Genomic DNA, 23,662 nt, shown 5'->3' with positions numbered 1-23,662 from the left:
GAGAGTGGGAGATCCTAATGAAAATGCATTCTTGCAAACTAGTAGATAAGGATTTCATTCCCTGCTCTGTCACTGATTTGCCATTTCATGCAAATAAAATTCTGTTTCTCAACTTCAGCATCTGTAAAAAAAAAAAAAAAAAAGTGTAACATACATTTTTGTGTTTGTAAGGTTTTCAGTATTTACTCTGAAGTGCTATGAGTTTCCTGGATAAAAGTCTTAAGAGTGAAGTGCATATAACTACTACATTCATTAACAGCAGTTCTTCCAAATTTGACCAAAACCATACCCAGCAGTTTAATTCAAGATCAAGTCTGAGCTTTGATGCAAATCCTTCACACAGATGTTTTATTTATTAGGTTATCTATAAGCAAAGAGGGTGCTATAATTCCACTGGAGAGTGTTGAGAAGGTATTTAATAGCTAGCATTTCACTTCATTTGAAGGAAGCTAAATAATTCAAATATTTGATATAGGACCATAAAATTACTAGGACTTTATGAAGTATTGTGGTCTGTTCTTTAAGTTGTTCTGGGTTGGGTTTTTTACTAACTGCTTTAGCATATTCACATTTCAGTAACCCATATATTAATGAAACTAAACGTTAAGATATCTGACATGTATGACAATTGCTGCTTTTGAACTGGTGGTTTCTCGCTAGTGAAGACATTCCTGTAGAGATGTCTGTGGGACTATAGAATCACAGAATATCCCGAGTTGGAAGGGACTCACCAGGATCATCAAGTCCAACTCCTTACTCCACACAGGGCGATCTTAACATTAAACCGTGTATTTAAAAGCATTATCCAAACACTTCTTGAACACTTGCCTTTCTACCTTATATTGTCTTTTGTTTACTAGGAATGATGTTCCCAACATACAGTGACATTCATTTGGCTCCTTTTTCCGATGAGCAGCTGTACATGGAACAATATTCCAGAGCCAATTTTTGGTAATGATTATTTGTGTTATTTTATTTTTATGAAAGATTCAGTAGAGGTTAAAATTTAAATCAGTTCTGTGATTCAGCATAAACTATCTGTCAACATTACAAGAGAATGCTTTTATATTTTCCATGTTCACTTCTACTCTGGCCTGCTGTCATACTGTTTATTGTCTGAGTCTGAAGGATCTCTCAGGAAGTGCTAGAGCTGACTGGGTCCCTATTTGAAAGAGAAATTGACTCCATGGAGCATCCATTGCAAGAAAAAGAGTTGACTGTGAATCAGGTGCTAGTGTTTCCTTTGCTACACCACAGCGTAGTATGCTGCGGATGGTGATCATTGCATTGCCTGAAGTCCCAGGTGCGTGAGCACAGGAAAGATTCCTTGGCAGTCTTCACAGAGAATAAGTATTAATTCCCATGTCCTGAACAATTTCCAATTTTGTAGTTACTTTCTGTCAACCTAAATTTTTCATGCAGCTTTAACTAGAAGTTGTACTCCTTTTGCCTTGGAGTGTCCTACTGCTGCTACCCACTGTTGAGCTGCTGTTGTGCTTTATATAGGAGAAAGCATTTACAGTGTTATTCTAATGAGGAGAAATTGAATGATTCCATTTCAGCAAAGGGCAGGTTTATTTTTAAACATCTCCAGTCCTTCATGTGATACAGATCAGTTAATTCATAAATTAGCCACTTATAGATTATTATTTAAAAGTTTTGGATGAAAGGTATTGTGGAATTCTGGGGCTAACTATTTTTAAATCTTCTGGAAGATTATAAATGCAGTCATTCAACTGTTCTTTCAGCTTGCAATGTGGAATGTGAACATGAAGTGGTCTTCATCAAACCTATTTGTTGGTTTCTGAGATTAAAGACAAAGTTTTCTTCCATGCGCAAGTTACGGTATAACTGCTCATACTTAGGTTTCTTCTGGCTGTCTCTGAAGCAGAGCTATAGCAAAATCTTACTATTTCTATAGTGATTAAAGGAGTGAGAGAAGTTTGAGTGATTTACATGCTGAATGCTTTGCTGGCAATGTTACTTTATACAGCCAGTTTGTGCTCTTCTTTCTCACTGTGTAGGCTGAGCCAGTTATGAAATGTTTGCATTGTAAGTTTACAATCACAAAAACTGCAACAGTATTTTTCTATGTTAAGAGACTGAAAAAAAAAGGTAGAAATAACTTCTGATAAGTTTTCACATCTTAATTGTCAGTCTGGTCCCTCTTCCCAAAGATCCTGTTATTTTTGCTTATATTCATGACATGTCAATGACATATATTATACTATAAATTACAGGGCTGAAGCACAATGTTGTACCACAATGCAGATTCTTCATCACTTAATAAAGAAGATAGATACATATTTAGTAGTTTGAAGCAGAAATATAGCTTTTTTTTCCAGGTCTATACAGGACTGGATGTTACTGCCAATATGAAAGCATTTTATTTCAGACTGCTTGGGATGCTTCATCTTCATTTGTAATAAATATAAGACCTCTGTGGAATACCTGTGGGGTAGATACAGTGTGTGTGTGTGTGTGTGTGTGTGTGCACGTATCTCCATGAACACTGACATATATGGTAATGTTATTGGTGGTGGGAAAGAATCTCCTGACTTTTGTTGTTTAAGAATTGTGCAGTTGGGACTGAATAGTACAGCTAGATTAGTTTCTTGTAGTTTGTTAACACAAATACACCATCTGCATTCTAAAAAAAAAAAAAAAAGAGAACTTCATCTGTATCTAGCTGGCATGATTTGATTCCAGATATCCTACATGCATACATTTAATAAGCTGAATTATCTGTCAACCACTGCAAGGCTTTCAGAGAATTGCATAAAGGGGAAAAACAGATTTTTCAGGTCTGCTGTAGTAACCAATTTCTCTTTGCACCAAGAATGTTTTTGTCATTGACATTATTATCACAGACTGTAGTTATCCTTTGTAATTATGGTAGTGATCAGGTTGGTATCTAAATTGCAACATACTGCAGTCTTTCCTCCACCCGTCTTTGAAAAGGATGTCTCCCATTTTTGACAGATCTTTTTATTACCAACTTTTAATTTTTTTTATGAGAATGTTTCAACCAAACTAACCACAGAAATGTCACACAATTAACCTTGATGATACTCCTTGTATATGAAGTTCTGTTTGACATATTCCTAGACAAAATAGTTTGTGTGCTTACAATATAATTTGTTGCTGTCTTGAGATGTCCCCCGAGCAGAGGGCTATAGTATCAGTCCTCCTGTCAGTCCACATAGTTGTAGTTTTGTATGGATGTATGCCCAGGACATCGATTGTGCAAGATGGTTAAATACTCTTGAGGTTACTGAGTGCTCTAAAGACAAAAAAATTAGTGCTTCTAATGTCTTCAACCAAATGTGGGATCAAAATGTTCTGAGTGAGAGTGCAGTAGTTCTGCTTCTGCACCACTCTAGGACATTCATGTTCTTAATATTAAAAGGTCTGGATATCCTGATAGATGCAGAGCTATAAAAGCCCTCTTTCAGACAAAGCACTTTCTCAGGGCTTTCTTGGACGTTTGAAGTAAACCATCAGGAACTAGTTGGTGACAGCCTGTGATTTGCCAAGCTTCAAATTCCAGGCCTCAAGAAACAGCTTTCATTCATTGTCCAGTTTTGTTACTTGGAACAGAAGATGTTTTTTATGTAATAAATCCTTTCCTATTTAGCTAAATCTATGTCCTGTGTCTTAGAGATTGGATATGGTTTTGGATCCAGCTGGATGATAGTACTTGAGCAAAAGACTGAAAGAAATATCTAGATTTGCAATTTGAACTTTCACCTGGTAAAGGGACCAGGACTTTAAAAAACCTTCAAAATCCTATGCAAAAATCATGCTGTGTGTTCTAACATTAGATGCAGCAGTTAGTCTAGCCTGTTTACTATACAAAGGAAAGACTACATGTTTCTTATACACTTAGAATTATTGTCTTGGATCTGCACAGTAATAGTAATAATTATGAGACTGTGTAAGTATGTTTTATTTCTCTTCAGGCCTACAGATTGGCTTACTGTTGTGCTTCAGAGTTGCATATTAATTTGTATTTACCAGTAATCATTCCTAAAAGTGTGATAAAGTATAGTGTACCATAGAAGAGCAGACTGCTCTCTTTGTTGATGAAAACCTTGCAAAGACAGGAAGATACAAAGCATAAATATACAGCAAGTGGTTAAAAATGGTGTGCATTTTGTCTGTGTTTCTCATCAGTGACAAATGAGCAACTCACTTATACAGTACAGCAAACATATGGAAAAGGGTAAAAGATCACTTGCAGTTACTGGTGTCAGCTGATTTCCTCTGTTGTGCTTATTTGAGTTCTTTCCTTAAATATCTTCCTCAGATATCTTTAAGGCATACAGTCATCTGGGCATCTTCGCTTTATGCAATTAGCACAGAACTAGTAATGCAGAATTTATCAGGATATTAAAGAGATATTGCCAGATTGGTTTAGACTAACTCATCCACTTTGAAAAAACTTATGATAGTTTAGGAGTTGTATGATGTTGTAACAATGAGGACAAACATTTAAAGTTTCCCTTTTTAAGTGCTTCTGAAGTCTTGGAATGCTTGACCATGGTTTTGTATCTAGATGACACTTCCATCACTAGGAGTTGAGCTTCCTTGCCATTTCCCCTTTCCATCCCCTTTTGTTTATGTTATCTGGAAGGAAAGATACCTATTAAACTTTTCAATGAGTTGGTAAGAGGATTATATGCAGGAGGAAGATTACTGCAAGCATGTATATTTTCATTTCAAATTTCATACTGGAAATAGTCTGAATATACATTAAATGCATATTTGCATAAATTGGTAACATAAAAATACAATTTTTCCCCCCATTCAGTTGGTATAGAATGACCTTTATTTTCCTCTTTAATGTCAGTAAAAAGGAACAGACCTGTAATACGGGTGTCCTCATCACTATTTTGATTTATACAAGGTCCACCCCCAATTCTAGAATAGCTCAAGATTACAAAAGTAGCTTAAGAGTGCCTCAGCTGTTCTCCCTATTCTCTGCTTGCTGTGTGGATTCTTTCAGAAGCATAGTGTGAAATGTCTCCGTATGTTCATTTGAGGGGATCCTGTCACCTCAGTGCTGTATAGGATGTCTGTGGGGAAGGTAAAGTAAGCTCAAGAGGGCTGCAATTCGGCCTCTTGGCAGACAGGAGAAAGGGAAAGAGGTGCTTAGCCACACTTCACCTGCCATTTACAGTTATTGTGCCCGGGTCTGGTTGGAAACCAGAAAAAACATTTTTCCCTAAGTATTTTATGTGTTACTGTTTCTAGGTACCAAGAATGCTTTTATGGGGTCAACCTGTCCAGTCTGCGCAGTGCAGCTGTGGATGAGTATTTCCGACAACCTATTGTGGTAGGTTTGTATGTCTGGGGATTATTTGTTGTGTTTTTCCCTCTCCCTATCTTGTCCCTTCCACAAAATCCTACAGGTACAGTAGCCTCCTTGTTTAACAGAGCTCTGTGGCTGTTGAGTAGAGAGCCATGAACTAACTCTGCGAGTGTGAACAGAGCTGCTGTCAAAGGTTAACTACTATATGTAATATTCCTGGTTTTGCTATGAATAGCAGATGTCTAGACATATGCACACATAAGGAAGCCACAGCATGTGAACAACTGTCTTCCTAACATGCAGCTAGCTTCCCTCAGTGTTTCCAGTCTCCTAAACGAGTGACTTGACCTTGATTTTTTCCCTTCCCATCACTGATCCACAAATTAAAGGAAAAGAGAAAGCAGCCAAGCAAACAGGTTTCTGTATTATGAAACAACCTTTTTTTAATATGTAAATATCCTTATTTTCTTGGTAACTTGGATCTAGCACCTGCAGTTCTCCTTCTTTCTTTTTAGTAAGTGTCTAGGTGGTATCTAGTTAGAAAGAATGCAGGAGAAATCCTTCTCACCTCTCTGGGGAAAAAACCTAAACAAACCCCAGCCCCCGCCCCCCGCCCCAGTATAATACTTCAGTGTAGGTGCAATGAAAAGGTTCGCTCTCAGAAATTTGACTGCAACAAATCTTGGCTAGCTTTAGGCTAACTAGTTTAAGTAGCGATAGCAGTGTAGCTGCTGTCACATGGAGACCCTAAAACCTGTCCAGAAATCTGGAAAGACCATCATACTACTGATGCACTCAACTACTTTTAGTATTTGATAAGATTTAGTATTGGATAAGAGAAAACTCTCATTTGTCTTCATAAATTTCAGCCATATCTTTGACTATAGCATGGTCATTTTCAGTGCTGGCTCTTTGGCTTTCAGTTAGAGAATGGAGTAATCTGTAGGACTGCAGCACATACTTGCATCCTGTATGAAGTACATGTTTGGCTTTGATTTCTCAGCTGAGATTCTTCCTCCCTTGAAGATCAGAAATGCATTGCACAGTAAAAGCCACATTAAATTGTTATTTCTTTTAAAAAATCACATATCTCCTTGGCTTCCCCTTACTCTGTAGATAGGTTTTAGTTCTTAGGTGGGTTCACTGGGGGGGTGTGTGATACAAGCCTTTAAGATAAGAGTTTGCTTTACTTATGTGTTGCGGTTTAACCTCAGCTGGCAACTAAGCACCACACAGCTGCTCACTCACTCCCCCCCAGTGGGATGGGGGAGAGATCGGAAAGGTAAAAGTGAGAAAATTTGTGGGTTGAGACAAAGACAGTTTAACAGGTAAAGCAAAAGCTGCGCACGCAAGCAAAGGAAAACAAGGAATTCATTCACTACTTCCCATTGGCAGGCAGGTGTTCAGCCATTTCCAGGAAAGCAGGGCTCCATCACGCGTAACGGTTACTTGGGAAGACAAACGCCATCACTCCGAACATCCCCCTCCTTCCTTCTTCTTCCCCCAGCTTTATATGCTGGGCATGACGTCACATGGTATGGAATATCCCTGTGGCCAGTTTGGGTCAGCTGTCCTGGCTGTGCCCCCTCCCAGCTTCTTGTGCACCTCCAGCCTGTTCAGTCAGTAGAGCATGGGAAGCTGAAAAGTCCTTGCCTAGTGTAAGCACTACCTAGCAACAACTAAAACATCAGTGTGTTATCAACATTGTTCTCATCCTAAATCCAAAACACAGCACTGTACCAGCTACTAGGAAGGAAATTAACTCTATCCCTGCCGAAACCAGGACATGATGAAAGAGCTTGTGAACAGTGATAGATTAGGATTAACACATGTGATTAAAGAAAGAAAAATGAAAGGAAAAGTTTTCATTTGGTGACTGACTACTCCTAACTTTTTTCTAAAGGGCAATCTGTATTAAGTAATTTTGCTTCCTATACCTCATAATTTAATTTTCAAGTATTTCCATACTGTCTTAGTTTGGCTTACCCAACTGTGCAGTGCAGAAAAGCACATTAAAATGTGTGTAGTTTAAAAAAAAAAAATACAACCCCAAATAAACCAACCAAATAAACCCACTATTTTTTTTACAAGTGATCGATTTCTGGACAAATTTTATTGTTTCTAGGTTGAATAAACAGTCTTTGGTAGGTATGTAAGCTATCAAATACATTGAATCCTGATAATATTGCAAAATCTAACAGTGTTCTAAGGGATGCTAAAAAAAATGAAACATTTAAAGTAAGTTTATTGGGGTGAAGGATGATTTTTGTCTTTTTTCCCATTTTTTTTAACAGAAAACAAGTTTATATGCTGACGAGACAGAATGATAACACTTGCGACTCTTTCCCCCCCGCCCCCCCTCCCCATAGGATACTTTTGATGTGAGAATTCTGATGGCCCGGACAGTGAAGTACACCATTAACTTCATGGAAGTTGCTGAGGAAGATTTGCATAGGTCAGCAGACGCCAGCAACCTACTCTTAATCTTTCATTTTTGTAACTGGCTGTTGATCATTGGTGCTCAGAGACAGAGGAAGCTTTGGCAGTGGACGTGGAGGAGGGAAGGTGGCATGCCGGAATGATTAGTACACCACTCATAGTGGACCAGAGCATTCACCTGCATGACAATTTGTCTAGTATTAGCAGAGAAGCCTGCTTGTGAGCCTGTGAAACACCAGAGATCAGTTCACAAAATTTTCCTACTGAAAGGGATAAAATGGGCTCTGGAGGACAGTGTTTACTTCTCAGCATTATATGTTGGGACACATTTAAATCTAGTTACAAGGCAATTTTTGTTTTTCTGTGTAGACATCCTAAAAGACCTTGTCAAATAGTGTCATCACAAGCTGCCTTTGCTGAACTCTTGTGTATCTCTTTTTTTTAAACATTTTCCAGTCCAACAGGAGTCAGCTGTACCTCTTTACTTCCCTCCAGAGCTCCTTCAGATGTATAGTTGGAAGGTCTTACATATAAACCAACCTGCATCCCTTGTGTCCCAGAATGACAGCAGAGAAGCCTCATTCTCAGTACATCTGTGAAATAAAATGTGCCATATGGGAGAACTTGAGGGAGTACTTCAAGTCCTTGCAAGACACTATCTTAAGGGAAAAATATCACAGACTGTCTTTGAAACTATGAACCCTTGTTTCAACATGACTCACAACCAATTGTATAAATGACACAGTCTAGTGAGAGAGAAGAATTGCTCTAAGAGGGGGGAAACAGCTGGAGAATTATTTTCCAGTCTCAGTTGGCTAGCGTAGACTTCCTTCAGTGGTTCTCAGAACTAACATGTTCATATCTGAATGCTAATTTTATGGTATGTTTCTGCAAGAGTGGGTGAGATTTGGGTTGAACTACATAGCCAGTAATAGTACTTTTGGAAGGGAAGATATTCCAGCTCTTGCTCAAGCAGTTCTATTTTTCCTTCTGGTTGCAGTAGTAGTTCTGTTTGTCAGATTTGTAGTGGAACATTTTCCTGTTCAAAATAGTATTTAAACTAAATCCAAGTCCTTCACTGGGAATGGGAAATTTTCCACTGGAAAGACTGAACCCCTGCATTTGTAACAGTCTGCAGTGTTGCCACAAATGATGCAGTAACACTTGTGTAGTGGCATATTTGATCTACTGTTGAATAAGGCACACAAAAAACTAACACCTAAATCAGTGCCATTGGTTAATTCCATTGACACAGAGAAAAAGAGCATATCCGTTTAAATATGTGGAAAATTGAGACCTAAACTGATGAATGCGAATGGAGATACATAAATTAGTACAAGGTAGGTTTCTGGTGGAATTTCCAGTACTCTTTGGAAGTTACTTCGGCAGCATATTGTTTTTTCTCCTGCAGAGTGGAAATCCCTTTTGTTTTCCAAATGATGCAGTCCGGACTAATCCATGGCCTAGCCTTCTGGTTTGATGTGGCATTTGTAGGATCACTGTAAGTACTTTTTCCTTCTTCCTATGAAATACTAACTACGGGGGAAAAAATCACGTCTTTCATACAAAGTGTGCCAGAATTAGACCTTTATCTGGTGCTGACCTTGTTTGTAATGTAATTCCATCATATTAAAGAAATGATGCCTTCTAAAGGTAACAGGAAGTGTGATAACCTAGTGCCAGCAGTATGACTAGATGGTGGTGGTCTTGCTTCCCATTCATCGGGGTGCACATTATCTATGGTAGACCACATCCAGGAATTGTTGAGGGTCAAAATGCACTGTTCCACACAATACTGGTTCTTTGTAATATTATATACCTTTCTGTTTTACATTGCAAGTAAAGCAGCAGCATTTGAACATAAGCTGGATTTTCCCATTTGGGCTGGTCTTGTTTGTGGGCAAAAAGGAGAGCTGGCTGCAAGTTCCAGCTAACAAAATGGAAATGGAGAAAATTTCACCAGGCTTGGGAAAATTTTTCACTGCAGAACCAGGCATATATTTCAAATTTCATATATTTCAAAATGGGGACATTCATCTTTTATAGTAAGTAGGTGAAAATTAGATAAACTTGCTCAGGTAGCCAATACATACATTACAACTATCTGTATTTAGCTCTTAGATAAGATTTGTTGATTTCCCAGTTAAACTGATCTAGTTTTAGAGGAGGTGATTTTTTTCAATCAATTGTAAAATGCACTTCTATTTATTTGTGTGGATAAATGCCTTTTACTAGCCTTTGAAATGAGGATTGTCAAGAATTCGGAATAGTATGTCCATTAAAAGAAAATGGACATATGTGTGTTTGTATTCACTTTAACAGCTGATAGTAAAATTTTTAATCTTAAAAAAGGAACCAGAAACTCCACATCAGTTAAAACAGTAGAGACAATTGTGGTCTTGTAGGAACTGACTGAAATCCTCTGCTGAGAAGGCCTCCGTCTTGGAGTAAGCAACTGCTTAATCAGCAGGTCTTTCATGTTTCTACAACTTTTTGTCTTAGCACGTGAAATCTCAGTGGATTGGGCTCGCGGTATTACCTGTGTTATCCCTTTCTTTGCACCTACAGCCCCTTTCAATATACTATTGAAAAGTCTCTTGTAAGTGAAAACTAGGTATAGGACTTTCTTGGGGAGTGTTTTTTAAGGGTGAAACTACCATTGTGAGGAATCGCATTGCCACATTCAGGACAAACCTTCATTTCCTGTAATTTGTTGAAATTGTCTGAGTGGTAAGAAGAGAGAGAAATTAGTATTCTCTGTCCTGGCAGCATGGAAAGAAGAGAAAACAGAAGTCTGAAGAGTCTCTTTTGAATCTCCGTAATTGGCTTAGGCACACAGATCTGGTGGTGACAGGAACAGTATAGATAAAGAAAATGAGGCATAACATACTTATTTCCCATCATAGGGTAGAATCACTCTCCCAGTTTACTTGAAGGCAGTTTAAAGTTTATTGTAAGCAGTTGAGGCCTCACATACAAAAAGGTCTAACAACTTAAAATTGTTTCCGAAAGGAGAAGACAAGAGAGAAAGTCTAGATAGTTTTTCTTGTTTGTTTTAGGATAACTGTTTGGTTGTCCACTGCACCGACAGAACCTCTCACTCACTGGTATCAAGTACGCTGCCTTCTTCAGACGCCCCTCTTTGCTAAAGAGGGGGAAACTCTCTCAGGGAAAGTCTTATTTGTTGCCAATAAGCGGTAAGTGTAAAAGCTTCCCAAGCAGGTTTTGTAGTGTGACTGTTGTTGTTAGAGGTACCCAAAAGACACCAGTTAATTTTGGGTACGCTTGTACCCACATTTTTTATTTCTGGTACCATTACCGATTTATATGGTATCACTGATACAGTTACATAGGCACTGTTGACCTTGCGAGACTCTGCTCACCAAAAGTTCTCCATGTTCCACTCCAGTTACCTGTGATGTTCCTTCTCACATACCTTCTCCTTAACCACCTGTCACATCCTGCCTTCCCTCACAGTGCTACTTGCAGCTTTTGTCAGCTCTCCACTCCACTATCTTTCACACACAGCAGTTTTCTCAGGTCATGTCCAGTCATTTTCCACACCTTGTTCTGGTAGTGTAACCTCTAGCCATGTCTTCGTCAGCAGCCTTTTTTGCCTGAAGCCCCAACATCCTTTGTCTCTCAGCAAGTCCTGTGCAGAGACAAGGAGAAGTGGGGTTGATCCCAAATCCATTACATTTTTAATTCTGAAAAAAATTCCTCATGAATGTGCTCCCCTGTTTAAGAATAGTGCTTTTCATGCATTGTTTGGCCTTCCACTGAGGCTAATGACGATGGCTGCTTTTGGAAGGGTGTAGTTCCTCACCAGACTTCTCTGCTGTTCCTGCTGTCGGTCAAATGTTTGGTAACTCCACTCCTACGCTTTGTTTTGAAAACAATCCTCAAGTGACTGGGTCACACAAGTTGCAGCCTGGTTTGCTTATGTGTATGCGTAGTTTTAACAGGAAACAAAGCCTCCCCGGTGTAGGAAGGGGAAAAGTGGAATTTTTTTTTTTTGGGGGGGGGGGAAACATGCTGACCATTCAGGTGATTCCAGTGACATCAAAGCTGTCAGTAATACTTCCAGGGCTCTTTAATCACATCAGCAACAAATACTTGATTTGGGACTCGTTAAATTTCCAGATTTACTGCTTAGAAACGCCTCATGAAGAAAATAAATAATACAGATCTTGATACGTCTCTTTCAAATGTAAAATGTATTCATATTTTAATATATAAAAGAAACACTGTATGCCGCAAAGTGATCACACAGCCACTGCTGTAAATATGTCAATGCATAAGGCACATCTGCAATGGAGCATGGCTCAGAGATACCTGAGCTAGTGACCTTGCCATACTGAGAATGAGAAGCACTTTAACCGTGTGTCAGGAGTGAGTTAACAATTCCTGCCACAAAGCTAATCTGCTTTTGGGATCAACATAGTACCGCTGTGTAACTCTGCAGTTGCTCTTCCATGTAGGAGGACGAGCTTTGGTCAGCTTCAGCATTTTGGTATGCTCTCAGTTGCTCAGTTGGTCCTCTTCACTTTTCTGTATAAACTCAGTTTCTTGCAAAAAGTCTTGTGAAAAATATCCTTCCTGGTGAAATCTAAGATTATGACAAGAGTGAACCTAATGCTGTTTGGCCAGTTAGATATTTTTGATCATGAAATAATACTCTGATTGTACTTGCTAATGTTGAAATTTATAGCATTTCTGTCAGAGAGGGGGAAAAAGACCTTTCACTATTGAATACTATCAGTACAAAATTATAATGTTTTTCAGATGCAAGCTCTTAAAATCACTTAAGCATCTTGTAAATTTTACTTCTTTAGAGATGATTAAATAATCATGCCTTGCACTGATACCACTGCAAATAAACTTCCTTTGCTTGTTATACTAAGTGGTTATTATTCAGACAGTAATTACACTGGTATTTTTTCACACAAGATGTTATAGTTGTTTTAGTTCCATTACCTCTCTTTTACACTTCTCTTTCTGATGCAGACAAAGTTACGACATTCAGATTGTAGCTGTGGTGGACCAGACAGGATTTAAATCTGGTAACATTCTTGATTTAAAGAATCCATTTTTTAGGTAAGAAATGCTTTTGACTAAAATATTACTGTTGTAGAGTGGTAACGTCTTGTATGACAGGATGCAAAGCACACCTACCATGGAAGAACAAGTTTCTGACCTCTTACAGTTTATCTTATTTCTACAGGTATGAGGACATCATTGTTCTGTATTAGCAGTAGTTACATATATAAGCCAATATTCTATTTAGGCTGTGTGACAATGAGGAAAAGAAAAAAGCTTTATTAAAGATCTGTGATGATATAGTGCTGTGACAAAATAGTAGACATTTACTTACTTGAACTAATGTATACTTAAATTCTTTTGCTGTTTCCTGTTGTGTGATGTGCATCATTGTGACTCGAGGAATCAGCAATATGCCAAGATGCACGCTGCTAAGTATCTAAATTGATACTACTATTTGACATGAAGGACCTGTCCTTTCTGTATTAAACATGAGGGAAGGAAAAAAATCTACTTGCTGCAATCCTTTCCAACAGAGCAGGGACCTTCATTAGGCGTTGCTACAGCACCATATTTTGGGAAAAGCTGTCAATTACAGATCAAAATAAGCAGGAGGAAGGAGCCATCAATTCTTCCAAAAGAAAAAAAGGTTTTTTGAGAAAAACAGGCTGGCTGTGTTCGGTTCTCATTCTTATGCTGTATTTGGCATAAAAATAGGCAAATGCAGGTGGTGGAATTGATTTTTTCCAGAGGTATACATGGAAAATGCTTTCCTCATTCATTATGTGTTTCCCGTTTCCTATTTTTTTGACTCAGACCTATATGACAATTCCACAGTAATCCTATAAAATATCCATTGTGTCTGATGAAAATGAATTAATTTTCATCTGTACATCAAATGTGCAGCACAGCAGTCGTTTTGGCTTTAGAATGGGGCCCTTTTGATTAAATTCATAAAAATGCCTTTGTAATAAAGACTGTTTATGGGAGACTTGCAGTAACTATAAATAAAATCATGAACTGGAAAAGATTAATTTCCTCAGATTTGACCTGTGACATGGACAGTGTCTAGCTTGCTTATGTTTTTGGTTTGGCTGATACTGGTTTCAAATCTAAAAGCTTTTTGTGAGGATGATTACAAGTAAATTTACCGGTCTTCTAAAATCTCCATCCTTACTCTCAGCACTCATTGCATAAGTGCGAGTGCCTTTTCAAAGATAATACAAGTCCACTCATTTAGAAGCAAAAGAAGCTTTTGTTAAGAGTTTTTAACTTACATAAAATGTAGAAATCACTTTCAGAATGCTATAACTCATTTGCAAGAAAGCAGGGGGGAAAATGGTCAAGTTGTGTGTTACATATAGAAGTACTTTAAGTTACATGAAGCGGTATTCTAGTTTGAAAATTCAATGTAAAAATGTCACTGTGTGATTTAATGGTTGCTAGCCAATTAACCATACCGAGTTCAATAATCTAGACTGCTGTTCTTTTATACATTAATTCTTAGAGTGCTTGGTTGTGAAATCCTGCCACAACACACTAACCTTATTTAACAGGCTTCCCCTGTGAGGCTCCATTAGGTTTTTTTATTGATCCTTCTCCATTCTGCCCCTGCCCTCCCATACCAATTACCAGAACTCTGAAAGAGTTGAAAAAACAAAGGCAAAGACTTCCCAAAAGAAAAATGCTTACTTATAAACATAAGGTAACTTTCAAAGCATTCATAAGTTTTTTAAAATTAAAATATAATCCAGCTTTTAAACTGCGACATGCAAATTACTGTGCATCGTGGAACATCATGCCAACACATACAGCCTAGCTCTCTTCTACGTCACTGCTTCATAGTGTCCCTGATACAAATACTTACCTCTGTAAGGGTAAGGATTCCCCTCTGCACAGGGAAGGATAGTAGGGAAGGGGCAATTCTGGACATTTTTTGCTCATTTAAAACAACTCCATACTAATTCTATAGCATAAGGTAAAAATAAAAGACTGGACTGGGAAGCCTTTCATTTCTGTGAAGGCAATGGCCTGAGCTGCTACACATCAGAGCAAAAGGAAGCCTCTGCCTTTGTAAAATAAGCTATAGTGGATTTGGTAGCATTTTACACTTTCTTGCACAGCTGCAAATCTAGATGAAAAGACTTACAATTTAAATTTGAAATCACGCTGCATTTAATAAATCCAGTAACAGCACAGGGGACTGATTTCCTAGCCTTATTCCAATGAGACTTATCTGACATACATTGGCTGAGTGTTGTGCTTACAACACTTTCAATTTCATAGAAGTCCTTATTAAATATCAAAAAGCTGTCAATATTTTTTACTCCAGAGTAAAATAAAAGCTGTATTAGAATTTATTGTTTGCTTAGTTCAGCTAGTGCTGTAAGCTATCAAAGAATTGTATATTTTATTATAACTATTTTATTCTTTCATCCATTTTTAGGTATGCCTAGAATATATTATAATATCGCATCTGAAAACAGAGTTGAGATTCTCACCAAGCTGAGTAACCAGTGAGACTGAAATCAGTTCAGTTCTTAGTAGGCCTACTGGTGCCTGTGTAAAATCAATTTGTAACTGTACATATCTGTAATTGTATGTGAGTCACATGAGAAGGGAATATTGTGGTTCCATCCCTTGTTTTTTTAATTGAAATTTAGCCTGCGCTCACATTTACAGACTTGAGTTGCAGCAGACTCAATTTTATTCCAGAAAGTTCATTTGGTATAGAACAAGAACTATTTCTCTTTCTTTGTTTTTATTTGTGTTTTACAGTAAGCTCACATTGGTTCACTGGTCTTTTTTTTTTTTAAATATTCTTACCAATATTCTAGGTTATTGAACAAAACCTACCTCATGTTTATATATGTAACACATCAAAAGATCTTTGAGCAGGATATAGTGTCCATGCTTCAAACACTCAGCATTTATTTCCAGATATTTCAATTTTTTGTTGTTAATCTAGCTCACCAGGGCAGTGTGCTAAATACTTCAATTTTCTCTCAATGGACTCATTAATTTGGTTCATTTTGAGACATGAACCTGAAGTCATCTTGCATATACTTCGTAAATGTTCTAGATTTCTCTATGCCTATAGAAGTGTAACAGGACACATTTGTAAATTACTCCCAGCATAGTGATATAAAACTGTAAGATAGGGTAAGCGTGACTTTCACTTTTTCTGTAGCTCTGTGAGAAGTATCGGTAGTCCAAGCTATATAAAGATGTATTTTTGGCTTGCGTACCTAGCAAATGAGGAAGACTATAGAGTTATAGCACAGATTTTAATGAGATCTCTCTTCAGACAATGTTATCCATAAAGAGCACATAGTGACTTTTATAGAACGTGTTTCTGTTGTTCAAAGTATATGCCTTAGGCTGAATTAATGAGCTGGAGTCAAATCAGAAATGTATACATCATTTTACTACCAAAAACATAACTGCAGGGATACCTCTAGCAAGATATAATCAGCCCTTAGCCTTCCACACCCTGTTGGAGAAGGCTGGTTTGAATGAAAAGCCCCACGAAAACTGACCGTTCTCTCAGGAAGCTACATGCCGCATTTGATCAAAAGACCACCTAAGGACCCCTGCTGGAAATCATTAAGAAACAGATGTAGTTTCAGAGTTTTTTCTGCAAGTCAACAGCCATTTGCAGCTATTTAAAGATAGTTTATGAGATTATGGAAAGTAGTCCCTAAAATTGTGAAACTTGTAAAAGTAACATGAACTTCATGGCTGAGGCCGTGAAACCATTGAAGTTAGTGTCAGAAAATTATTGCCTTGTTATTTCCAGTAGCATTTAATATAGCAGGTAAGAGACTTCTAGTATAAAAATGTAGTTTGCACAGTAAAAGCCTGTTTTGTTACACAAATATATAATATATATTTAAAAAATAGTATTTAATGTGGGTTGCTGCCTCAGAATGGTAACAGAAATTATCATTCTAACCTGTACTAGCAGTGTAATGAGATTTCTGATGCAATGTCCGACGGTTGTGTATCCGTCCTTCCTAAATTGAGTCTGTACAGTGGTTGGTGGTTTTATGCTTATATGAGGGAAGGAAACAAATCCAGGAATGTCCAAATCCAAATACCAGGCAGCTGTAGTTCAGAGTTTTCTAGAGTTTGGAGGGTTTTCCACAGCAATTATAGAAGGAGTACATGAAATTTGAATCTGAAGTCAGCTAATAGATTTGTAATGTCTCCTACTGACCTGCATGTCTATCTGGATCTCACATTTCAGTCTCCAAGAAAAAGTATCTGTGTATCAAAGACTTCTATCTTCTATAGGGAAGAACCTTACATTGTCAATTTCATGTGACAACTTCAGTTCTTTTTAAGGAAGTAAATAAAGGGGAGGAAAAACAACAGCAGCAGACAGCAGTGTCAGATTGTATATCTTTATTTAATTCCAGAGCAAAAGGTTTATGTATCTAATAACTGCATCTTCAATATGTATAGAAAAGATTGTTTCCTTACACACTAACTAGTACAAAGAATATTTCACAGTGATTGCTACTTTGAAGTGATTTGGATAATCCAGGACTGGTATTTGTATTTCTCTTTACTTCAGGAATTCACTTTATTCCAGATTGTATGCTAAAACCGAAGAGAAAATTGACACCGAGTACTGTACCATTTACAGTTTGAAATAAGGTCCTGTGACTGTCTTCATTTCCTTCTCATTTAACATTTTCCTCTTTCCTGCTTTGAAGCATTGGTGATTTTGAAGTATACAGGAGCCTACCTTCAAGGACTACAATGTACTGTTTTCACCTTACAGGACTTTCTGGGTATAAACATAAGAATATATTTGTACAGTATTTTTGAAACAAAATGTCAATGAAAACATTTTATTGATACAAATGCTGGTGTTTTGCTTCCATTTTTTATATAGGCAACGTTAATGAATGCTACAGAATGTAGGGAAACTAAAGCAGAACTGTGGGGACACTGGAGCAAGAAGTGATGATGTAGTTTTACAACATAAGACTCTTGAACAGATTTTACCACATTATGAAATACAGCATTTCCTCACTTACAGTAAAGAAGCTATATTAATCCTGTTGAAAAATGACATATTGTCTTGCATCCCATAGACTCAAAAAGCACAATAGGAAGGACACTGAATATCATATTAAGGAGCTATACATTTTTGTATAGCTTTGTTGGATCCATGGTAATTTAGAAGGTTCATCTTCAAGAAAAAAGCAGTAAGAAATGCTTTTAACAGCTTATTTTTCCAACAATTGCATATGGTTATTTTATTTTACCTTAACCCCAGAGAGATGCATTTAAATTTTTGTAAGCAGTCATACATACATAGCAATTCATGATAAATCACATTTTTGGTAGTAATGACTTTCATTTTGAATGTCTATCTATATGAGTTCTTTCATCTGAACTGACGATTAGAATATTCTGTCCTTAGGAATCGTACAGGAATTCAATGTGGTTACTATTACTATAGTGACTGCTAAGAGAAGTAGTGAGTTACTGCATATTGTGTGCATTAGACCCACAGAAATCTTTATGATAGCATTCTTTATAATACTTATGACAACTATGACATCTAAAAGCAATCTTGATGCATCTGGATCTAAGTGCAGTGAAATGCAATGGAATTGGTGTTAATTTACTTCACTAAGTTTCTATGAGTTGTGCTTTTTTCTCAAGATAGGAAAAAAAAAAAAGGCATTTAGAGGTTGGAAAACAAGTCTCCAGACAGTATGCATTTTATTCTTCCTTAAGCCTTGGCATGTGGTATACAAGTTTTCACTCTTCTTGACTAGATAACACACATACTTACAACTCTGCACTGATGCAAGTTGAGAGCTAGAACTGAGGAAAGATACACTGTCAAGATGCAGCTGAAAAGTCAGTATAATGGAGGACAGCAGTTCAACAGGAGACTGCAGGCAGAAAAATTAATTTCTTGCTGGAAGCACCCAAGAGGGTATCAAATACCTGACGTTAACTGTTCAGGTTCAGCTCACCAGGTTTGACCCACACTGATTTTAGTGATATTCAGATGCACATATTTACAGAAGAAAAAGAAGCTAATGTAAAGTGAATAAAACCAAAGACAAAGGAGTGGGAAGTATAAAAATGTCTTTCTCAAAGTGGCTGCCCCTCCCTAGGTTGGCCAGTTGTCAGGCATGTCATCTTGCAACATTGAACAAGGACTTCAGCCTAATTTGCAGCATTGAACTGAGACTTCAGCCTGATTTTGCTGGGACTTCAGCCTAATTTACAGGAGGCTTTAGATGTCCCTTAGCTAACTGGTCAGTCAGTAGTCAGATATCCAGTGGATCATGATTCAAAACTACTGTGAACAAAGCATTGCTCAATAGCACTGGAACTTACGATAATAAATCTTATGTTTAATGGCCTCTGAACAACAGCCAGTGTTCAGTTTTCACTTCAAATCACTGCCTTTCATTTGAATTTGGTCTACAATGAACGTTTTCGAGTATCTGTGAAGAAATCCCAAGCAATCTTTAGTCTAACACTTCTTCACTAACTAACTAACTAACACTTCTTCAGTGGTGGAAGGGGAAGCAGAAACTTGTTTTTAGTTTTATGGGTGGTTTTCTACGCTGAGGTGCCACAGCTAACATGACAGAGATCCTCAAATGTATGTTAATCCAGTAACACTCATATAAGCAGTAATAAAAGGGGATGGTACCACAGAATATGAAACACGCTTGAGTTCAGGAAATAGCACAATTCAGGAAATAGCACAGAACTGAACATGGTACTTGCTTTAGAATAAATCACCACCACCCAAAATGCCAACAGAACAAGGTTTCCTTTGGTAATATATGAGATGATTGGCAAGTGCATACAAAGAGCAGGAACATGGATCCAGTTTTGCTAGAATTCAGGTGGAATTTCCAAAGAATTTAAGTGAATAGTTCCTTCCCAAGATCTGTTAGGAATGCAGGGCTTGGTCTGGCAAACCTGTAGATGAAAGAGCACTCATGGTCTGTATATGGAAAACAATGCAAGAAAAAAAGGCCGGCCTTCACTAACAACATTAAACTATAAAGCTGAATTTCAGAGGATCTCAGAAATTCTCCCAAGAACACTGATGCCAAGACATGCACATTAAGAATCTTGTTCTTTGCCACAATCCATCCGCCCTCAAAATAGAGCTGAGAAATAAGAACAAATGGCTCTGCAGCTGAGTGTTTTGAGCCAACTTTGGAAAAAGGGAAATATAATTCACCTAAGTTGTCATATGGATGAAACTCTTAGCAGGTGTATTTAACTAGAAACAACAGCAAGTGAGCAATATCAAGATGCACAGGAAGCCTGCCCTCTGTTTTTCGGAATAGGTGGCTAAATTACTTCCACTCTGTCACTTCTACCAGGTCTCTATACTTTGGAAAATGACGAGAAGTTGAGTCCTGTCTCACACAGTCTAAGTGAGGAAATGAAGCAACATAACTGCAAATTAGTTTGTGGTTCTCAATGTAACCACATATCCCAGAGTAACATGCTGTAATTGCCACTGAGAATTCACCATTTCTTTGTAATTGCATCTCATCACCTTTTTCAACTCAGTTGACTTTTAACAAACATTGCACTGAATGCTAAGTCACTCAGAGAGTTAAAAATCATGATGGAAGAAGCTTGCAGGCAACTATAGGCAAAAGCAAAATAGGGAGTAGACAGTGGGGGGCAGTGAAATACCTGTGGCTCCGCTGCCTCCTTGGCTATGGTGTAGTCCAGGAAATGGATGGTCACTCATAAAAACATTACGTGCTGTCACCACCCTTTCCAACTCCAGCACGGCAGCAGGAGTAACTGGCCTCTCCATTGCTTATCACTCGGGAGCAACCAGTTCCAGGCTATCTTTAGATCTGGATCTTTCGGGATCCTTCTGGGCAGCAAAATTCAGTTATGCCTAGACATCAGCTGGTGGTAAAAAAAAAAAGGATTTTTTTTTTCATTATTAAAGGGTTGGATATACTTAGTCAGAGTAAAGTATACCCAGTGTTGCTGACTAACTTACTGACCATCTTTGCTGCAGGGCCTAAAAAGCGATACAGAGAAGAGGTCTTTGGCACACTGCAACAGAAGCAGCAGAGAAACAAATGGCTTTGGCTGTGTCTGTAGGTCAGAGGTCTGCATTGTGATGACAAGAAAGATTAAAAAATTAAGTTTTCTATTCTGTAGAAAGTGTAGAGGGGCATAATGCATTGAAGAGCTGTGCAATAGTGGTCCTCTCTCCAGAGAGGATCACCAGCTGAAACGCACGGTGATCAATCCACTTAAGGACAGCAGAACTGTCTTCTCCAGAAACAACGTAAGCTATAAAATAACAATCTTAGACAAGGTGCATGTAGCTGTCTTCAGAAACTGAGAAAGTACTTTCAGTACCATTCGCAAATGAAAATGAAATGATGCAGTTTTACCTGACCTCTGTGGTAGTTACTCTCCTGCTGCCTTGGTAGTAGAACAGCCAGGTTATGGCTGTGGTTACACTCCATTTTTCTTACAGCTTTGCACCTTCAGATGTCTTGTCGAAGGAGGCTCACTGAAGTGAGCAGAGCAGTCCTGACCAAGGCAGTAGACAGCACTCCATTGTAGCGGTCTTCACTACAATTGCCTTAATACAAAGTTCAGATCTATTGTGTCACAGAGCCAAAATATTTTTTTAGATGTGAAAATGGTCAGAGATGTACTATTAACAAATGCATGAATAAAACCCACCTTATTGTTATTTTTTTTTATTTCATTGACTTCTTTACTACAGACACTACAGGATTCTTGTTTTGGCTAGGACAGATAAGGAGACATATTGTCACACTTTTGTGTGACACATTATGCAAAATGTGAGATATGCCATTTTTAAACTTCCTGTTATATTTACCACAGCTCTTATTTCTTCAAAGTCTGCTAAGAAATAAAGTGGTATGGCATTCAGCACTACTGAACTCACCATGGCTCTCCTTGAGCTGGAAGTCAATGCCAGAAAAGTGCCACATCAGGGACTGGCCCTAAATGCAAGTAAGCTACCACTGCTTCTGGTACTACTATAGCAAATTTATTCCACAGACAAATCAGAATGGACATGGATGCACTGTGTGAAAGAAGAAAAGGCTGTAGACACTTCATGATGATCTTATCCAGCCTATGACTATTCAGTGAAACATGCTTCTTGCTCTTGGAATTCTTACTGCTCGTTTTTGCTGTCCAAAGAGCATGATCCTTCTTTTTGTTTAAAAAAAAACGTTGTCAGAACCACATTTTCAAGGATATCCAAAAACACGCTTGGGATACAAAGTTGGAAACCTCATGCTGAAGGAGTAATGCACAATTATATGAGTAAGACACAATTTTAGAAGAATCTGAATGTAAATCTGGATCTTGAGATGAGGCTTTCACTACAGAGACAGACTAGTAATACTGAATTTCAGCATTACATCTCTTTTTCACAAATTACAAATTCACTTTTCTGAATTTTTATCTTTTGGTTTCCTTAATAACTTTTGTCTCCATGGAATTAAAACAGCATCCAGAAGAGAGATAAAACAGACATAAAAAATAGACATTAAAACATCTGTGCTGATACATGACTCTGAACACACTTGGGAATACCCTGGCGACATTATTAGGTCACGAACTATCTTCTACAATTACAGCCTGTTTTAAGGTACCTGAAGATCTTTAAGGAACCCTTAATTATTTTTTATGAAAGACAGATGCTTGAACCTGTAAGCTGGTTGACTTGAAATCTCTGGCTGACATTCAAAAACTTCATTGGTTTATTCTCTGGGAGATGTTTGTATTATAGCAAGCAAGCTGAACATAGCAATGTATTTTCTAATGTCTTAATTGATCACGGTCTTAATTCTTGAAAAGAAACCACCAAAAAACTGGAAAAGGTAATTAGTGTGGAGAACAGACTTATCTCCAATATCTACAGAGGTTGTTCCAAACACTGAAGCAAAGCATTTGGGCTGTGGGAGCACACAAACTTGACATTATGCCCCTTGACTTAAGGCAAGCTTCAAAATACACACTCTTTCCCCCCTACCCCGTTTAAAACAGACAATTTTCATGTAATTTTGACAGGCATGATGTTAACATTTGAAGGAGTGGGAAAACTAAACACCATAATCCTGCCTATGCCTGTTCTAGTTTGCAAGTCGCTGCCAAGTCCTTCCCAGGAGACAAATAAAAGAAGAATAGTACTATCACCAGCTGTACTGAAAAAAAAGTTTTACTCCACTAAATAATTTGCCTACATCACTTCCTTAGTCAAATATACTATGGTTGGTGTTACAGAAGTATTTATTATGCTCTGACTTCATTGTAATCACGCAGGTATAATAATTACCACATTTATGAATACGGATCCCCTTTACGTTCGGAAGCAATGACTTTATTGACCACCCGAATGTGCAAAAGCACTTGACACTGACGTTTCACGCGACTGGTCACATCTGCATCGTTTTGAAGTAACAGCTCCACCTGGTGTTCTCCAGCACCATCGCTACTTAATCTGTACTGTGGTACGTTACCTTATTTTTAAGACAGGATATTATTTATGCCGGGCAGTGGGCAAGCCGCGCTCGAGAAGGTGGCGGCAGGCCTGCTGGCCCAGCTGCAGGGTCGGCGGAGGGCAAAGCCAGGAGCCCGGGGAAGGGGACGGGGCCTTTCCTCACAGCGGCCCGCCCCTTCCAGGGCTCCGGGGTGAGTCGACGCAAACGGGAACCGCTACGGAGGATCCCGAGGTGCATGGAGGCGACTTCGCCTGACTTCGCCGCGGCGCGGCGCAGCACCCGCCGCCGAGGGCCGGAGAGAGGAGGCTGGCGGACAAGCGCAACGCCCTTCGCCTTCCGCGCGGCG

At 38.3% G+C, this 23,662-nt stretch overlaps 1 protein-coding gene and 1 long non-coding RNA gene across 2 annotated transcripts in view; one reads left to right on the top strand and one right to left on the bottom strand.

Annotated features, from left to right (window-relative positions):
* The window catches only part of LOC143172968 (histone-arginine methyltransferase CARM1-like), a 74,337-nt gene extending 59,088 nt beyond the window's left edge, over positions 1-15,249 (top strand). Inside the window, 9 exon segments of the mRNA XM_076362895.1 lie at positions 861-951; positions 5,257-5,338; positions 7,684-7,769; positions 9,165-9,254; positions 10,813-10,950; positions 12,761-12,850; positions 14,419-14,441; positions 14,444-14,498; positions 15,240-15,249. Coding sequence (XP_076219010.1) covers positions 861-951; positions 5,257-5,338; positions 7,684-7,769; positions 9,165-9,254; positions 10,813-10,950; positions 12,761-12,850; positions 14,419-14,441; positions 14,444-14,498; positions 15,240-15,249 — 665 coding nt within the window.
* A 1,937-nt stretch (positions 15,250-17,186) lies between these two features.
* LOC143173230 (uncharacterized) lies at positions 17,187-23,645 on the bottom strand. The gene is made up of 4 exons (XR_012997492.1): positions 23,335-23,645; positions 20,824-20,932; positions 20,498-20,722; positions 17,187-19,762 (listed from the first exon to the last, which is right to left on the bottom strand). It is a non-coding gene; the product is annotated as an uncharacterized LOC143173230 (long non-coding RNA).
* Between the last annotated feature and the right edge of the window lie 17 nt (positions 23,646-23,662).

The sequence above is a fragment of the Aptenodytes patagonicus genome, chromosome Z (genome assembly GCF_965638725.1).
Source record: "Aptenodytes patagonicus chromosome Z, bAptPat1.pri.cur, whole genome shotgun sequence".
Lineage (NCBI taxonomy): Eukaryota > Metazoa > Chordata > Aves > Sphenisciformes > Spheniscidae > Aptenodytes > Aptenodytes patagonicus.
Note: the sequence above shows the minus strand (reverse complement) of the source record. Positions and strands in the feature narration are given on the sequence as shown.